The 16,070-nt window shown below is 35.8% G+C and overlaps 1 protein-coding gene across 10 annotated transcripts in view; it reads left to right on the top strand.

The window, feature by feature from the left end:
• Positions 1–16,070, top strand: part of slc15a4 (solute carrier family 15 member 4) — a 163,327-nt gene that overhangs the window by 64,858 nt on the left and 82,399 nt on the right. Inside the window, exons 7-9 of one of the 10 annotated variants that reach the window (XR_012383625.1) lie at positions 9,441–9,981; positions 11,354–11,392; positions 14,920–14,970. Coding sequence is in view for 1 of the 10 variants with exons in the window: in NM_001320529.1 (NP_001307458.1) it covers positions 9,441–9,599 (159 nt within the window). In the remaining 9 variants the exon portion in view is untranslated. 10 annotated transcript variants of the gene reach the window in all.

Here is a 16,070-nt window from a genome sequence, read left to right as displayed (position 1 = left end):
CGCCGACAGCTCCAGATATTTAGCACGCCAAATATCTCACAGGCATCGGCGACTCATCGGCGATTCTCTCAGATCGCGTCTTTGATCGTTCACACTGTGTGATTGTCACTCACGTGCACGAGCAGCAATTTGCCTGTGATTTCAGGCATTTGTCGGCGATTTCTCAAAACCTGTCGGCGAGCCAAAATCGGGGCTAAAATCTTGCAGTCTGAACTAGGCATTAGACATGGAAGTGTTGGACATCCCAGTCTGCCATGTCATTGGTGCTGATGTGTGTATTTTGTTCTTCCTCATAACCTGGGATTGTTGTGTGTTTGTTCATGCTTGTCTTTATATTTGACACTTACTTTCCATGTAGATATGTCATCATTTTCAGACATATACAGTATGGCGTTTATATGAAAAGATTAGTGGTTTCTAAAACCTGATAAATGTTCTAAATTTGGAATTTTCAGTCCTCAAAAATCTTGTTAAATCCCTCAAAAATATGGTTAAAATTTCCATTGTCCACTTACATGTTTTTTTTTTTTCTCCCAGTCTGTTCCCTGACACCGATTGAGTTGATGTGTGAATATAATTCACTTTAGTTATAGTGCAACATAGACATGAATGGACCTCCCATGACTTGTGTAACTGCTGTGTTGAGTGTTTCAGCTAAGGCGGGATATCAATAAAAGCTTTTGTGAACAATACTGCTTGATGTCTTGCTACATTACATTCACTTCAGGCAAGCCATTTATTAGCCAACGTATTTATATTGGGTCTGTAATCATTCATTTTTACAGGTGTTTTATATTTCAATTATACATATGTTATTTTTTTATTTTAGATTGATTTTACAGAAAAGGTAATATATGTATATCGTTATCAGGATATAAGCTGACTTGTATCATTTGATGTGATTTAAGGCCATGTCCAAACGTATAGAGTTTTCCCTGCGTTTCCTTAAAAAAAATATGTCTGACCACATGAAACCACCAAAACACACTGTGATGATTCATGAGCAAGGGCACGCCCAACAAATAGGCGATGATTATGATACTTTTATGCTTAATTCACATCAAATGGGGAATTCAAGAGTTTACACATAGATATTGCTTGACGTTATTAGACGATTTGTCATTTCTGTAGAGAACCACGAGCTTGGAGATAATTGAGCCCGAGGCTTCCGTCTGGTCAATAAGCATTTAAGGGGGTCTGAGATCAGGTAGTTCTTGAGAGCTCCCCCTGGTAAAAGAAAGAAAGGGAGAAGATGGGGTGGAAGGGGGATTTTTCCATTGCGGATTACCGATGAGAGACCAGCCGTGATCAATGACATCAAGTGTTCCTCTTGAAATTAGTTTGTAAAACTTAAGTACAGTAATTGCACGTGTAAATTGTATACAAGTCGATGCACACATGAGAGCAAAGGCATGAGTTCTGTCCAGCAGTTGAACAATACAGAATATACAATATGTTCACCGTAAACATACAAAATTTGCGTCTTTCATGCTTGGTGTGAACTCAGATGCATTGGCCAATCAGAAAGAAGAAAACAGTGCACGTCATGAGGCACTTTAGGAAAATCGTATTTTTAAGAAATTTTAGTATTGAGGTTTTGGTTTCAGTCACCCAACACTTCATTTTCGTGTGGACAAACAGTGAAATTGTGTAGAAAAAAAGCATGATTTTGAAAATACCCGCGGTAGTGTGTGGACAGGGCCTTAAACATAAAGTATTAGGAATTACAATGTATATTAGGAAAACAGGTTATGGACTTGTAGATGCATGATAACTCTGTATAAACGATAGAACCATAGTTTTGCAAATGGATTTAGATGTTAATTTGCATGTTTGCATGTTTTTTCAGTCTTAGTTTTTATTATTGACCTTATCATGGACTTACATTTCTGGATTTCTCAGTAGCGTATGCTGTCATATTTGCTGTCCCGCCTATAGACACTGCATTAGCAATTTGATGAAAATTTGTAATACAAAGTATAGCTTTATAGATGTACATACATTTAAAAATATAAGATATTAAGAACTTCCAAAGAATTAATGTGCAGATGACTGTTAAACGCGTCATCACTGTCTTGTGAAAAGTGTATATTTAAGCGTTAAATGTACTAAAATAGAATGGCAAATGAAGTAAAAAATAATTGTACCCTTCAGTATTACACTGTAGTAATGTTCAAATTCTAGGATTTCTATCTTTAAGAAAAGGGGAAATGAGGGTTGTGTCTGTTATGCAAAATAAATAAAAGCAAAAATAAAATAAATTGAAAAACATTAATAAATACAATTTAATTCTTTCCTTATTTTATTCTTCCTTTCTTCTTTCCTTCCTTTCTTGTTGTATCTTTTTTTTTTTTTATTAGAGTGTTGCTTGCAAAGTATAAACGATGTCGAATAAGGCTGTACTAAGCACACAAACACACATAAAAACACAAAAACAAAATCCAATTTCATGATAACACTTATCACATTTATTTAGAAGCAAAACTGTAAGAAAGTAAAGGGAAAATTAATTGGACGTTGCTGTTTTTTGCAATTTTTTTTTCTTTTTTTTTTATATATTTGGACTGTGAAACTGACTTTTTTCCCTCTCATCCTGTGAATTGAGTGTGTGTGCGTGTGTGGGTGTGTGTGTGTTTTCTTGCATTATGTGCTTTCACACAAGACCCTTGCCTCTAACTGTACTGTAACTCAAGTGTATTGGAGCACTTTTAATCCGTGTCTACCCACTAGCTGAACCCAGCAGGGCTTAAAAACACCACTGCCAGAGCCTCCTCACAACATTTACACAACATTTTCCAAACAGATGGGTGCTTGGCAGTGGCACAGCTCTGAAGCCAACCCTGCCTGCAGGCACAGATGATGCCCACACACCTGGACACACTTGTTGTGTCCCGCGCTCGAGGAAACAGCCATTTCCACAGCAACTGCAAAAAAACATGCGCTGACATACTGCACACCATGCCTAAGGCAGTTCCACTTCTCTTCAGTTTCCAGCAGAAATAAAAACATAATTATTTATTAATAATACGAACTAAAACTAAAATTCCATTCCTTGCCTATAAATACTATAATAATAATATATAAAATTATACAGTTACATTTCCACTCACACACTGGACCTCAGATTCACTTGTTCATTCATTTTCATTTGGCTTAGTCTCTGTTTCAGAGGTCACCACAGCGGAATAAACCGCCAACTATTCCAGCATATGTTTTACACAGTGGATGCCCTTTCAGTTGCAACCAGTATTGGGAAACACACTATACTGTACACACCCACACAACAGACTATTTAGTTTATTCATTTAATCTACACTCACTGGCCACTTTAGTAGGTCCAACTGCTCAATGATGCAAATTTCTAATCAGCCAATCACATGACAGCAACTCATTGCATTAAGGCATGTAGACATGGTCAAGACAATCTGCTGCAGTTCAAACTGTGCATCAGAATGGGGAAGAAAGGGGATTTAAATTACTTTGATTGTGGCATGGTTGTTGGTTGCCAAACAGGCTGGTCTGAGTATTACAGAAACTGCAGATCTACTGGGATTTTCACGCACAACCATTGCTTGGGTAGATAAAATATCCAGTGAGCACCAGTTCTGCACAACACATTGAACCTTGAGGCTACAGCAGCAGAAGACCACTCCGGGTGCCACTTCTGTCAGCTAAGAAAAGAAAACTGAGGCTACAATTCACACAGGCTCACCAAAATTGGACAATAGAAGATTGAAAAAACGTTACCTGGTCTGATGAGTCTTGATTTCTGCTGCGAAATTCGGATGGACTTTGCATCAACAACATGAAAGCATGGATCCTTCCTGCCTTGTTTCATTGGTTAAGGCTGGTAGTAGTGGTGTAATGTTGTGGGAGATATTTTCTTGGCACATTTTGGGCCCATAAGTACCAACTAAGTATTGTGTCAATGCCACAGCCTACCTTAGTAGTGTTGCTGACCATGTCCATCCATTTATGCCCATCTTCTGATGGCTACATCCAGCAGGATAACACACTGGTCATAAAGTGCGAATCATCTCAGACTGGTTTCTTGAACATGACAATGAACATTCACTGTGCTCAAATGTCCTCCACAGTCACCAGATCTCAATCAATAGAGCATTTTTGGGATGTGGTGAAACGAGGATACGGATCATGGATGTGCAGCCGACAAAGCTGCGGCAACTGCGTGATGCTATCATAACAATATGTAGCAAAATCTCTGAGGAATTTCCCAGTACGTTGTTGAATCTATCCCACAAAGGATTAAGACAGTTCTGAAGGCAAAAGGGGGCCAACCTGATACTAGTTAGGTGTACCTAATAAAGTGTCCATTTAGTGTGTCTCACAAGCTTTTAGAGCACCCAGAGGAATCTAACGCAAGCATGGGAAAAACATGCAAACTCTACAAATAAATGCCAACTAGCCCAGCCGTGACTCGAACCAGCGATCTTCTTGCTTTGAGTCGACAGTGCTAACCACCGAGCTACCGTGCCGCCAACCTTAGAATCAACAAGACAATTAATAACAGTCTGTTTCAACAATATAATATTTATTTATTGTTATAAATCTGGGATGAAAATCTCTTGGAGGACTGTAATCTGCAGCGGGTCGCCAAAGAGCGTTTTATTCCAGGCATCATTTGTATTCCGATCTAAATCTGACACACCGCAGCCACAGATCAGAGCAGAACGCTTGTGGTGTTTGGGTGGAGGGGGGGATGAAAGATGAGAGGGAAGAGAAGAGGGGGAAAAAAGTTGCTGTTTTGTTAACTGAAGCACTTTGAGTTAGCGGCGCTTTAGATGCTCTGTATCACACGCTGCTGTTTAAAGCATATGAAATACAAGGTCATGCCCTTTTTAAAAATGAGAACGCGCGCTTGAATGTTTGATGGCGGGGATCCCATGAGGAGTGGCATCTGAATGGCACCTGCAACATGGTTATTATTAGATCAAGCTTTTAGATAGACCAGGCTGACAATCTCTGCTTCAGTCTGATTACCTGGTAAACCCAGGCTGGTGTGTATGTGTGCGAGGCTGTTGTTATGCGTGGGAGATAAGCTATTTTGACCTGTCTGAAGTGCTGGATTTGACCTGACACTTAATCCATTAATGGACTCTTCATAGGTTTTTTTTTTCATTCACTGTTACATGCACTCTTCCGCCAAACATGCACGCATGTATCTGATAGCGATTTAGCACTCTGACACAGTGGGTCAGAAACACAGATACACACACACTCAAAACCTTGTTTTTCAGTGCCTGCTGCCAATATCTAGCAAGCTGGGTAAATAATAGAATTGTTTCATTCATTTTCTTTTTGACTTAGTTCCTTTATTTTATCAGGGTCGCCACAGCGGAATGAACCGCCAACTTATCCAACAGCGGATGTTCTTCCAACTGCAACCCATCACTGGGAAACACCCAAGCACACTCTTTCACACGTACACTACAGCCAATCTAGCTTATTCAATTCTGCTATTGCGCATGTCTTTGGACTGTGGGGGAAACCGAAGGTCCTAGAGGAAACCCATGTGAACACCGGGAGAACATGCAAACTCCACACAGAAATGCCAACTGACCCAGTGGTCGTGCTACCCACTGCGCCACTGTGACGCCCTTAGTCGAATTATTTACTATATATAATTTTATTTATTGATTTTTTTTTGTAGCATGTCGGTTTGAAATATTAATTTACAATTTTGCCCACAGTTTTTCAGGTAGCTGTGCAGGATGGTTTAGAAGCATCTTAGAGACGTTGCCAAAGTTCTTCTAGATTTAGTTTGTCTGAGTTTGTCTCAGTTACTTTATGTCATTCCAGACAGACTGGATGATGATCAGATCAGACCACTGTGTGGAGCACTGGCTGTTGACAGACACCCTATGCAGACTATAACCTCACTGTATATTTACAATTAACGACAAAAATAATGTTTGGAAATGTAAATTGATAATTGGAATTGACATGCTAATGAAAAAAAAAATAGAAATAACCAACTTTTAAACCTTTTTTGGTGAAATAGCTGGATTGAAATACACTTTTTAGTGTATTTCACATAAATAGTTAACTATATGCGACAAACAAAAAATAATTAGATTTTTACAATCTTTTAATTTTTTAAGAAAGTGTTATACATTCTTTATTTCCAATTGGTTAAAGTTAAAAAGAAAGTGAAAGAAATCCACTATTTCACTTACTTTTATGCAATTTAGGAGCCACGTGCACCCATGACAGGTATAATGTTCTCTAATGTTATCTCTCTTTCAAGTTCAGGTTGCTTTATTGGCATGACATTTTGTACAGTATTGCCAAAGCATTTTAGATATTAAAAAAAAGCACATTAACATCATCAAAGTAATACAATATACAGCAAGTTAGAAATAAATAAAATAAAAAAGAAATAAAAACAGACAACATCTCAAAAAATTATAACTATTCCATAAATAAAATGTGTAGATTGTATTGATAAGGCAAATGAGTTGATCAGCCATTTCAAATAGTGTTCAAATGTTTTACAGCCAATTTAGATCTATTTTTGTCCTCTCTGACTGTCTGACAGTAAAGTTTTTCGGAGTCGTTTAGATTAAAGAATGAATTATTTGATGTTTCTCTAGCTCTTATGAATGTGTGCATACATTTGATGAAAGCTTTAGAAAACAAAAAACAAATTTCCAGGATGTTTTATTAGATTCAAAAACCATGGCTGGATGCATTGTAATTCCCAAAAAGGTAAGAAAAAAAAAGGAAAAGAAAAAAATTTCACTACATACTTATTGTAATGACGGGTAGGGAGTGACAGAGACAACTGGAGGTAAGATCCATAATGCAGGTTTATTCAGCGTCAGGCAAGCAATGATCAAACAGGTGCAAACGGGTATATTCAGGCAGTCCAGAATCGTAGTCGTGTAAACAGGCAATAGGTCATTAGGCAGGCGGCTAAACAGGATAACAAGGAAGAACAAGGCAAGGGTCTAAACACGGTGATAAACAAAGACGGAGAAACGCGTTGTAATGTCACTAGTAGTTAACACGACTCGGCAAACGGGATGGGTGACTGAGTGGCTTAAGTAGGGTGTCTAATGAGTCTCTGATAGTCCTCAGGTGTAGTGTGTGTAATCAGTCTAGATGAATGAGCAGGCGTGAGTGTGACTGGAGAGCATGTATGCATTTGTAGTTCATGAGAAGGCGGAAGTGTAGTCCATAATGTTCGTGTGAGAACCAGCGATCTCTGGAGAGCGATCGCTGGTTATGTGACACTTATATTGTTGTTAATATACCTGGGTGGCCCACCCAAATAAAGTCTATGTGTGGGAAGCACTGTGATGTAATGTACTATTTCAAAAAGGTCTTATCGTAAGACCCATGAGCCAGTTATTTTGCTAATTGTGATTAAAATACTTTCTGTTCAAAATAAAGAGGAAAAAAAGCAAGCACTGGAGATCTCTTGTACTGAATTGGTATCAAACTGTGACCCCAAAACCAATTTGTGACTTATCTGTATGATTACACCCCATATGGTTATTTACGTTTCAGTTATATTTATTTTAAAATGTATTACAAACAGTCTAGTTTAATATTAAAAAAGGAATTGTATTTCTTTGAAGTCTACACTGAATTTGATTTATGTTAGTAGCCATTATTCCAGTGTTCAGTGATACTCGGTCATTCAACATATTTTGAAAGATGTAAAATAAGTCTCAGACTCAACTTTATTATCCTGTTAGGGGATCTAAAATTGCAGCAAGGTGCCATAACACAGGCGAAGTTCCATGTACACATTAATAAAATATTACCACACAACATACCATACATCACATTGTAGGTGCATCTCCCTCCCCCCTGGACTCATTTAATGACCTAATGGCCACCATTATAAAAGAATTTCTAACTCTGTTTTTCTTGCAAATAGGAACTCTAAAACAACGTACTGATGGCAACAGCTGAAACAGAGGTGATCCGTGGTGCATAGGGTACCCTGAGCTCTCTTTAAAACACCCAGAGCTCTCTTTAAAACAAAATGTCCCTAGAGTGTGGATGTGAAGATTAAGCTCAAAACATCCCATAAATAATATTTTTTAATATTTTTTATATTTTCTCTTTGAAACTATCCTCTTTAGGCTTTGATCCTAGTTGTGCCAGTATGGTGACTGCTGCTTTAAATTCAAATGAGAATTAATCTTTTGAGAAAAGAGGGCAGAGCTACAGATACCTATGTAGCAGATTCAAAAATAAGACTAACCTCCTATGCTAATAAAGGAGAGCTCTTTACTAATTGGCTAATTTTGAATAATAGGTCTCCTTTAATATTATAATTTTGTGCTCTTGAGACATTCAGTTTTATTTAACAGTTCTTAAGTAGGCTGGCTCATGATTGTATGGTGGGTTCACAGTAAAATTTGTAATGTAATGACTTTAAGTGCAGTCACCCTGTTAGTGTGGTTCAATCCAAACAAACTCTTTCACAATTCAACTTAACAATAAATGCTATGGACCAAATATCTTTAATCAAATCCAAAAACAGGTCATGAATTCACAAGATGAGACCTTAAAAACAACAGAATCCTCAAGCATAACCTATTTTTGCTTCATAACCTTGAAAATGCCATCTCTTTGCAACAGAACTACATTTGTGTGCAACCGAGGAATTTCTGGTGCTGTTTTGTGGTGTGTGATGTAATGTGGTTAATCGATAGCAAATTACAGGATGTGCACAAAGTTGTTCCCTCAAACTAAAACTGCGAAAATATGAATTATCCATTGATTTGCGTCAACAGATTTTGGCATGAAACTCCGATGAACTTGCACTTCTGTTAATCAGCCAAGCAGACAAAATGTATGCCAATACTCAAACATTGGGCAATTAATCTCCCTGGCGCTCAACACAACTGACACACAGATGACCCACAATTATTTGCTGCAATCTTTTCTATTAACACCAAGGTCTTGATACTTATCTTATCTATTTACTGTTGAGTTTGATATGTTGGATTTCCATAAAGTTTTGTTTGCCTTTCAAATACTTTTTTGGTTATATGTATATACACTACACTATTTTCAAATGAAATTATTAGTCCATTATTAGTTATTATTGCTTTTATAATAATAATAATAATAATAATAATAATAATAATAATAATAATAATAATAATAATAATAAAAATAAATAATAATAAAAATAAAACTAATAATGATAATAATAATAACAATAATAGTTAATATTTGAGTGTTTTCTTAAAGATCATTTGACTGTAAATGACTCAGCCTAGAGACGAAGTTGAAAATTCATCTTTAAGATTTTCTAGTGCTATAACGATTTACAATTTTTACTATGTTTGTGATGAAATAAATGCAGCCTTGGGTAAAAAATCCTACTGAACCCAAACTTTTGACTGATAGTGTGTATATTTTTTAATCATTGCCGTTTTTCTTTCCTCTCTCAGGCATTTTAGAGACGAAGAGGCTGGACATTGTCCGCACACGAGGTCCCATCCCGCAGTCGCTGGGTGGAGTTATATACTATGCAGCAGATCTACCTATATGGTGGCAAGTGCCTCAGTATGTCCTCATCGGTGTCAGTGAAATCTTTGCTAGCATCGCAGGCAAGTGGTCATTTGCAATTCATAACATACACACTAACACTAACATTTACAATTTTAAAAGTGATAACATTTAACATTTTTTGGTTCAATTGCATCATCATATTAATCAAGGTTTCTTGTGCCAAAATATTGCACTAAAGTAATAATAATGAAAAAGTTGATCTTTTTTTATAACTTATGAAATGAACAAGGTGAACGTAATGAAAAAGTTCCCCATGGACTGTGCAATTTCTGCAATATCATGGAATTTGAAAAGGTCAATTCCAGATATTGAAAATCCTTAAAAAATGTATTTATTAATTTATTTACTTATGTATTTATTTATTTGTCCATGTCATGTTATAGCAGGGTCAGGAAATGTTGTTTGTCGCTTTAAATGTTTGTTTTAAATTTTAAAATGTACATTTTCTATACTGTGTCATTTCCTTTGATTTATTATTTTACACACACACACACACACACACACACACACGCACGCACGCACACGCACACACACACACACATATATGCATACCTAATATGTATCATATTAGGCATGTAACTATTTCCAGGAAGTGATACATTTTTTTTTTTTTATAAATTGTTAAAATATTGATGTCTGTGGTTGATGTACACCATGATTTTATATAAAATTCACTTTAATGTGTGATATGACTAAAAAGTAGTCATAAACAAATCTTTTCTCAATTCAAACGAAAAGCGTCTTGGACAGGGAAACAGTATTTTATACATCACAACTTAGCCAGCGGCTTGGCATGGTTTGGCTATTTTCAACACTGTTTTTTCAAAGTTGAATGCAGTCACTAACAGTAGCTTTATCTGTTTACTAAGGCAAACCTGCCAATAAAAGGTACATTTTAAGAGCTTTGGCTACAAAATCACCACTTCACGTCTTCTTTCTTTTAATTTTTTTTTCAAAATGGAGGGAAAATTATTCTTTGTAGCTCTCATAATGACTATTACATTAATAAAAATGATATTCAAGCTCAAACTATTTAATTTTATGCAAAACACAGCAGCACCTTGTTTTTCTGCTCATTGTAGGATGTGAAATTTCAGCTTTTTAGTCTGTGAATGTCTATGACATTTGGCATTCCAGGAACCCTGGAAGAAATTGTGATTCTTTTTAGCACTTTTACTACTAGGGTTTTTACTCACCCTTCTCTTGTTCTAAACCTCAAAGAGTTTCTTTCTTCTGTTAAACACAAATACGGATATTTTGAAGAATTCTGACATTGACTTTTTTTGTTCCACAGTCAATTGTTTGGATATCAACGCTCTTTAAAATATCTTCTTTTGTGTTCCCAGAAGAAACACTTTGTATAGGTTTGGAACAGCTTGGGAGTGTGTAAATATGAAATTAAATTATTTAAACTTTTTTTTTTTTTAAGACTACTATGTTGTATTACTTCTGTACATGACCACAGTTATAGTTAACTAAACTGTAACCAGAAAGTTGGATGACAACGGAGTGAGGATCTACTTGCTTTATTTAGAATCATCAGACAGGCAATGGTCAATCACAGGAGCAAACAGGTACATACAGGGAAATTCAGAAGCGTATTGAAGACACAGGCAAATGGTCAATACAGACGGAAAACATTAGAAAACCATAAACAAGACAAGGGTCAATGAACATGGAAGGACTAGGCTAGGAAATGCTTCATAGTATAAGAACATCCAAAACAGGGGTAAAAATGCAGAAAATCAAGGCAAGGAAAATGTGTAGAAATGTTACAGGAAACAAGACTCAGCAGTGTGTGTGTGTGTGTGTGTGTGTGTGTGTTTGAGAGGTGCATATATAGTCCTAATAATCAGTCCACACTGTAAAAAAAAAAAAAAAAAAGCTGGCATGCCAGAAATAAAACATAAAATAACGGATGTTAAATTACAGACCTTTACCACAAAATAACAGACGGTAAATTACAGAAATTTACTGGAAATTTCAATTTAAGGAAATTTCAATAATTTAATGTCTGTTATTTTACTTTTTTTGCGGCACCCTAGCTGCGGGAAAATAAAAATAAAAATAAATAGCTGATTTTTTTTTACAGATGAGTTACAAGCTGCTTGTGTGTAATCAGGGGTGATCTAGAACTAGTGTGTGTGTGTGTGTGTGAGGTGCCTGATGGAAGTTGTAGTTCATATAGTGGCAGATTGGTAGTCTGGGTGATATTGCATGTGTAGATCACTGGTGATTGTGACAAAAACTTTTAAAGAGACAGTTCATTTAAAAAACGGAAATTTCATTTAGTCATTTACTCAACCTTCACTTTTCATTAATCTTTCTTTCTTTTGTTAAACACAAAAAAAAGATATTTTGAAATATGTTGAAAAACTGTAACCATGGACTTCCATAGTAGGAACAACAAATAATATGGAAGTTTGGATACAGGTTTCTAACATTTTTCAAAATATCTTCATTTATGTTTAAATGAAAACAGAAGCACATAAAGGTATAGTACAACTAGAGGATGACCTAATGATGAGTAACCTTTAATTTTTTGGTGAACCATCCCTTTTAAGTTGCATATGTGTATTTTTAGGACTAGGCATATATGAGCCAGAATCATTGTTTTTTTTATTTTGTAAATTTCTTACCATAAAAAGGAAAAAAAAAATTTAATTGTAATAAGCTTAAGCTTAAAAACTTAATTTACTTGTTATTTATTTTATTTATTTATAAAAAAAAAACATTCAAATTACACATATTTAAATTGTTGTATCTCGCAAAACATTGTCATATCATATTAAACCATACCCTAATGGAAAGCTTATTCCACTTATTTATTCCACTTCCAGGTTAATTATACATCGTAGTAAGACAAAAAAAGAAAACATATGAACCGATATGACTGGTTTTGTCTGTCCAAACTCACTTACTGTATGATCCTGACCAGTGCTGTGTAAGTTACTTTTAAAAAAGTAATTAATTACAAATTACTGTTTACTACTCAAAAATGTAATCTGATTCCATTACTATTTACTTTGTGAAAAAAGTAATCCAACCACTAATTAATTTACTTTGAAGTTACTTTTAAAACATAAAATATACCTATAAACATACAAAATAAACTGCTGCTCAAGTGCTTCAACAAGTTGCTGGTCGAGTTAAAAGCAGTCGAAAGTTCTTTAAACACTGGACATAGAATGTGTTTCATAGCCTTATTGTTGTTTTTACGCACAATAAAATCAAAATAATGTTTGCAACGGAAAACGTGGTGTTAAAATAATTATTTTTTCTTCTAAAAACTATAATTCTAACGTAAGTAATGCAATTACATTGACTTTAGTAACTGTAATCAAATCACAATGTAAATTATTTATTTAAAATGTAATTCATTACATTACTGCATTCTTCAAAAAAGTAATTATAAAGTAAGGCTTAACTGCGGAACCCGTTACACCCAACTCTGATCCTGACTATGATTAGATGTGGATACTGTATGTAAACATAGACTGTCACACAATGTGTTACTTGTTTTGATGCAAGTGCAATTTTTAAATGCGGCAGTGTGTCATCATAACTCATCAGTGTATTTAAATTGATGTTCTGCATGAAATGACCCCTTAAGTCATGGCGAGCCTGGAGGAATGTAATGAGAAACACTTCAAGCTCAGTTTTGCTGTCATTCTTCTTGTGGCGTATGGGTTCTCATCAACTAAAATGCATATAATGAATACCTTTTTCTAATTGAGTAAATGCGCGTGATTGTTTTATGCATGTGCTATCACAGGCGGTTTATTTATTTATCTATTTACTTGCCATTCCAGTTCTCAGTCTCTCTCCATTTTTCTTCTTTTTTTGGTAGGATCATTCATCTGTCCTAATGACCATGCTAATCAATGCTTGTCCTTTTAAAACCTGCAGTAAACTTCTCTCAGCCTTGCCTTTTGTGTAGTTGCTCTTGTCTGAGCCGTGGCTGAAATTGCTTGCTAAGGAATCCATGGCTGTATCAATCAGGAGCGATCGATCGGGACTTGGCGATACATTATTGCAGTTGCGCAGTTAAGACGGCCAGGGAAAACATCTCGCTCCTGCTGGAACGCACTAAGAAAATATCACAAAAGGCTTCAGCTAGCAGGTTTGAGATTAATGAGAGAACGAATAAAAGGAAACAAAATTGCCTAAAACAGCATTTGTACGAGCAAAAATGCATGGTAGTATTACCACCTTGACTGCTGAAAAGTACAAAAATTACAGCAGTTTGTGTCATGATGAGAACTGTGAGAATTCTAATTCTGATTTCACTTAAGACGTAGGTTTTTTACGATTGATGAAAGTCTAGTAAATAAAAAAAGTAATGACTTATTATAATAATTACAATAAATTGTTAATTAGTGCTGGGCGATATTGCCAAAGCATTATCACGATACCACGTTTCATATAATTTGATAACGATAGTTATTGAATATTATTTAAACAATCCAATTAGGAATATTAGGATTTTATTTATTTTACCACATTACTTTAATTTACCAGCAGTACTAAGGCATTAGTAAATGGACTTTGCGCCCGCGCTACCCAGTGGTCTCTCATAACTAGATGACCATTAATCTTTTTTTCCGATGCAAGTTTATGGCGAAAAGTAAAAACCGCTGCAGTGTTTGGATACACTGTGTTTGTTTGAGGTAATTAGTTTACCGTTATCACTGAAATGTGTATATTCTATACAAAGTGTGAAGCAGATTTGTTAGTTCTACTTGCATGAATCTTGCATGCATGTGCTCTGGGCATTCGGAAAAGTTGAAATGTTTTTTAACTGGGTGAGGCTGGAAAATGCACGCGATTCACAAGTGCGCCTCTTGCACAACATCTGCACGTCACTCTCATATGCGTGTCGTGCAAGTCAGGCACCTCCATTGGAAATGACAAACTTACGCCCCAAGCTTGTTTGCACTGCTTCCAAGGCACATGCTCAGCAGCCATATTTCAATAAAACTAGAGCGCTTCATACCAAAACTTCATACCGAATTTGTGCATGCTAAACGATCTAAGCGGTTCTTAACAGTACATAATTAATATTCTTTGGTTTGTAAAAATAGCAGAGCTCTTTTTTTGGTGCATATATATATATATATATATATATATATATATATATATATATATATATATAGTATATATCTAATAGGTAGTGCTGTCGCCTCACAGCAAGAAGGTCGCTGGGTCACTGGTTCGAACCTCGGCTCAGCTGGCGTTTCTGTGTGGAGTTTGCATGTTCTCCCTGCCTTCGAGTGGGTTTCCTCCGGGTGCTATGGTTTACCCTACAGTCCAAAGACATGCAGTAAAGGTGAATTGGGTAGGCTAAATTGTCCGTAGTGTATGAGTGTGTGTGTTAATGTGAGTGTGGATGTTTCCCAGCGATGGGTTGTGGCTGGAAGGGCAACCGCTGCGTAAAAACTTGCTGGAAAAGTTGGCGGTTCATTCCGCTGTGGCGACCCCGGATTAATAAAGGGACTAAGCCGACAAGAAAATGAATGAATATATATATATATATATATATATATATATATATATATATATATATATATATATATATATATATATATATATATATATATATATATATATATTGTATTATTATATTTTTTTTGTAATGTGAACCTAAACAATATCTTACAAAAAAAACTAAAACATAAACTGAAATTTAAATAAATAATACATAAACATATTGACGTATACTTTGTTAGCACAGTAAAGTACAACATTTGAAAAATCTGAAACTGAGCAGCAACATCTAAATACCGAGCAAATTGCCTATTAAGTTGTCCAAAAATAAGTTCTTAGCAACCCACTACTAATCAAAAATTTTGTTTCAATGTTTTTACAGTTGGAAATCTACAAAATGTCTTCATAGAACTTAACCTTTATTTAATATTCTAATGTTTTGTGGATAGATAGATGTGCAGTTTATAGTTGGAACTCTCTATAAATAGAAATATAGAAATCTCTATAAGATGAAGAACTAGTGGGCATCACGGTGGCTCAGTGGTTAGCACAATTGCCTCACAGCAAGAAGCTCGCTGGCTTGAGCCCTTTTTTGGTCAGCTGGCATTTCTGTGTGGAGTTTGCATGTTCTCCCCGCGTTCGTGTGGTTTTCCTCCAGGTGCTTCCGTTTCCCCCACAGTCCAAAGACATGCGGTACAGGTAAATTGAATAAGCTTAATTGGCTGTAGTGTATGTGTTTGAATGCATAAAACATATGCTGGATAAGTTGGCGGTTCATTCCGCTGTGGTGATCTTTGAATACTAAAGGGACTAAGCCGAAAAGAAAATTCATGAATTAATGAAGAACTAGCATCAAAGTGTGTTCTACGCACCTGTAGCCTTGTGGGCAAACCGTCGACTGTCACTTCACTATCACTTCACTCACTTTCCTTCATCAGGATATTCCAAATAGAACTGCTGCTACTTTGTGTAAAGAACCATGTTTTATTAGAGGGTACAGTATGTCATCCTACCTGTGCTTC

Source organism: Danio rerio, chromosome 8 (genome assembly GCF_049306965.1).
Source record: "Danio rerio strain Tuebingen ecotype United States chromosome 8, GRCz12tu, whole genome shotgun sequence".
Taxonomy (NCBI): domain Eukaryota; kingdom Metazoa; phylum Chordata; class Actinopteri; order Cypriniformes; family Danionidae; genus Danio; species Danio rerio.
The sequence above is the reverse complement of the archived record's forward strand: the minus strand, read 5'-3'. Positions and strand labels throughout refer to the sequence as shown.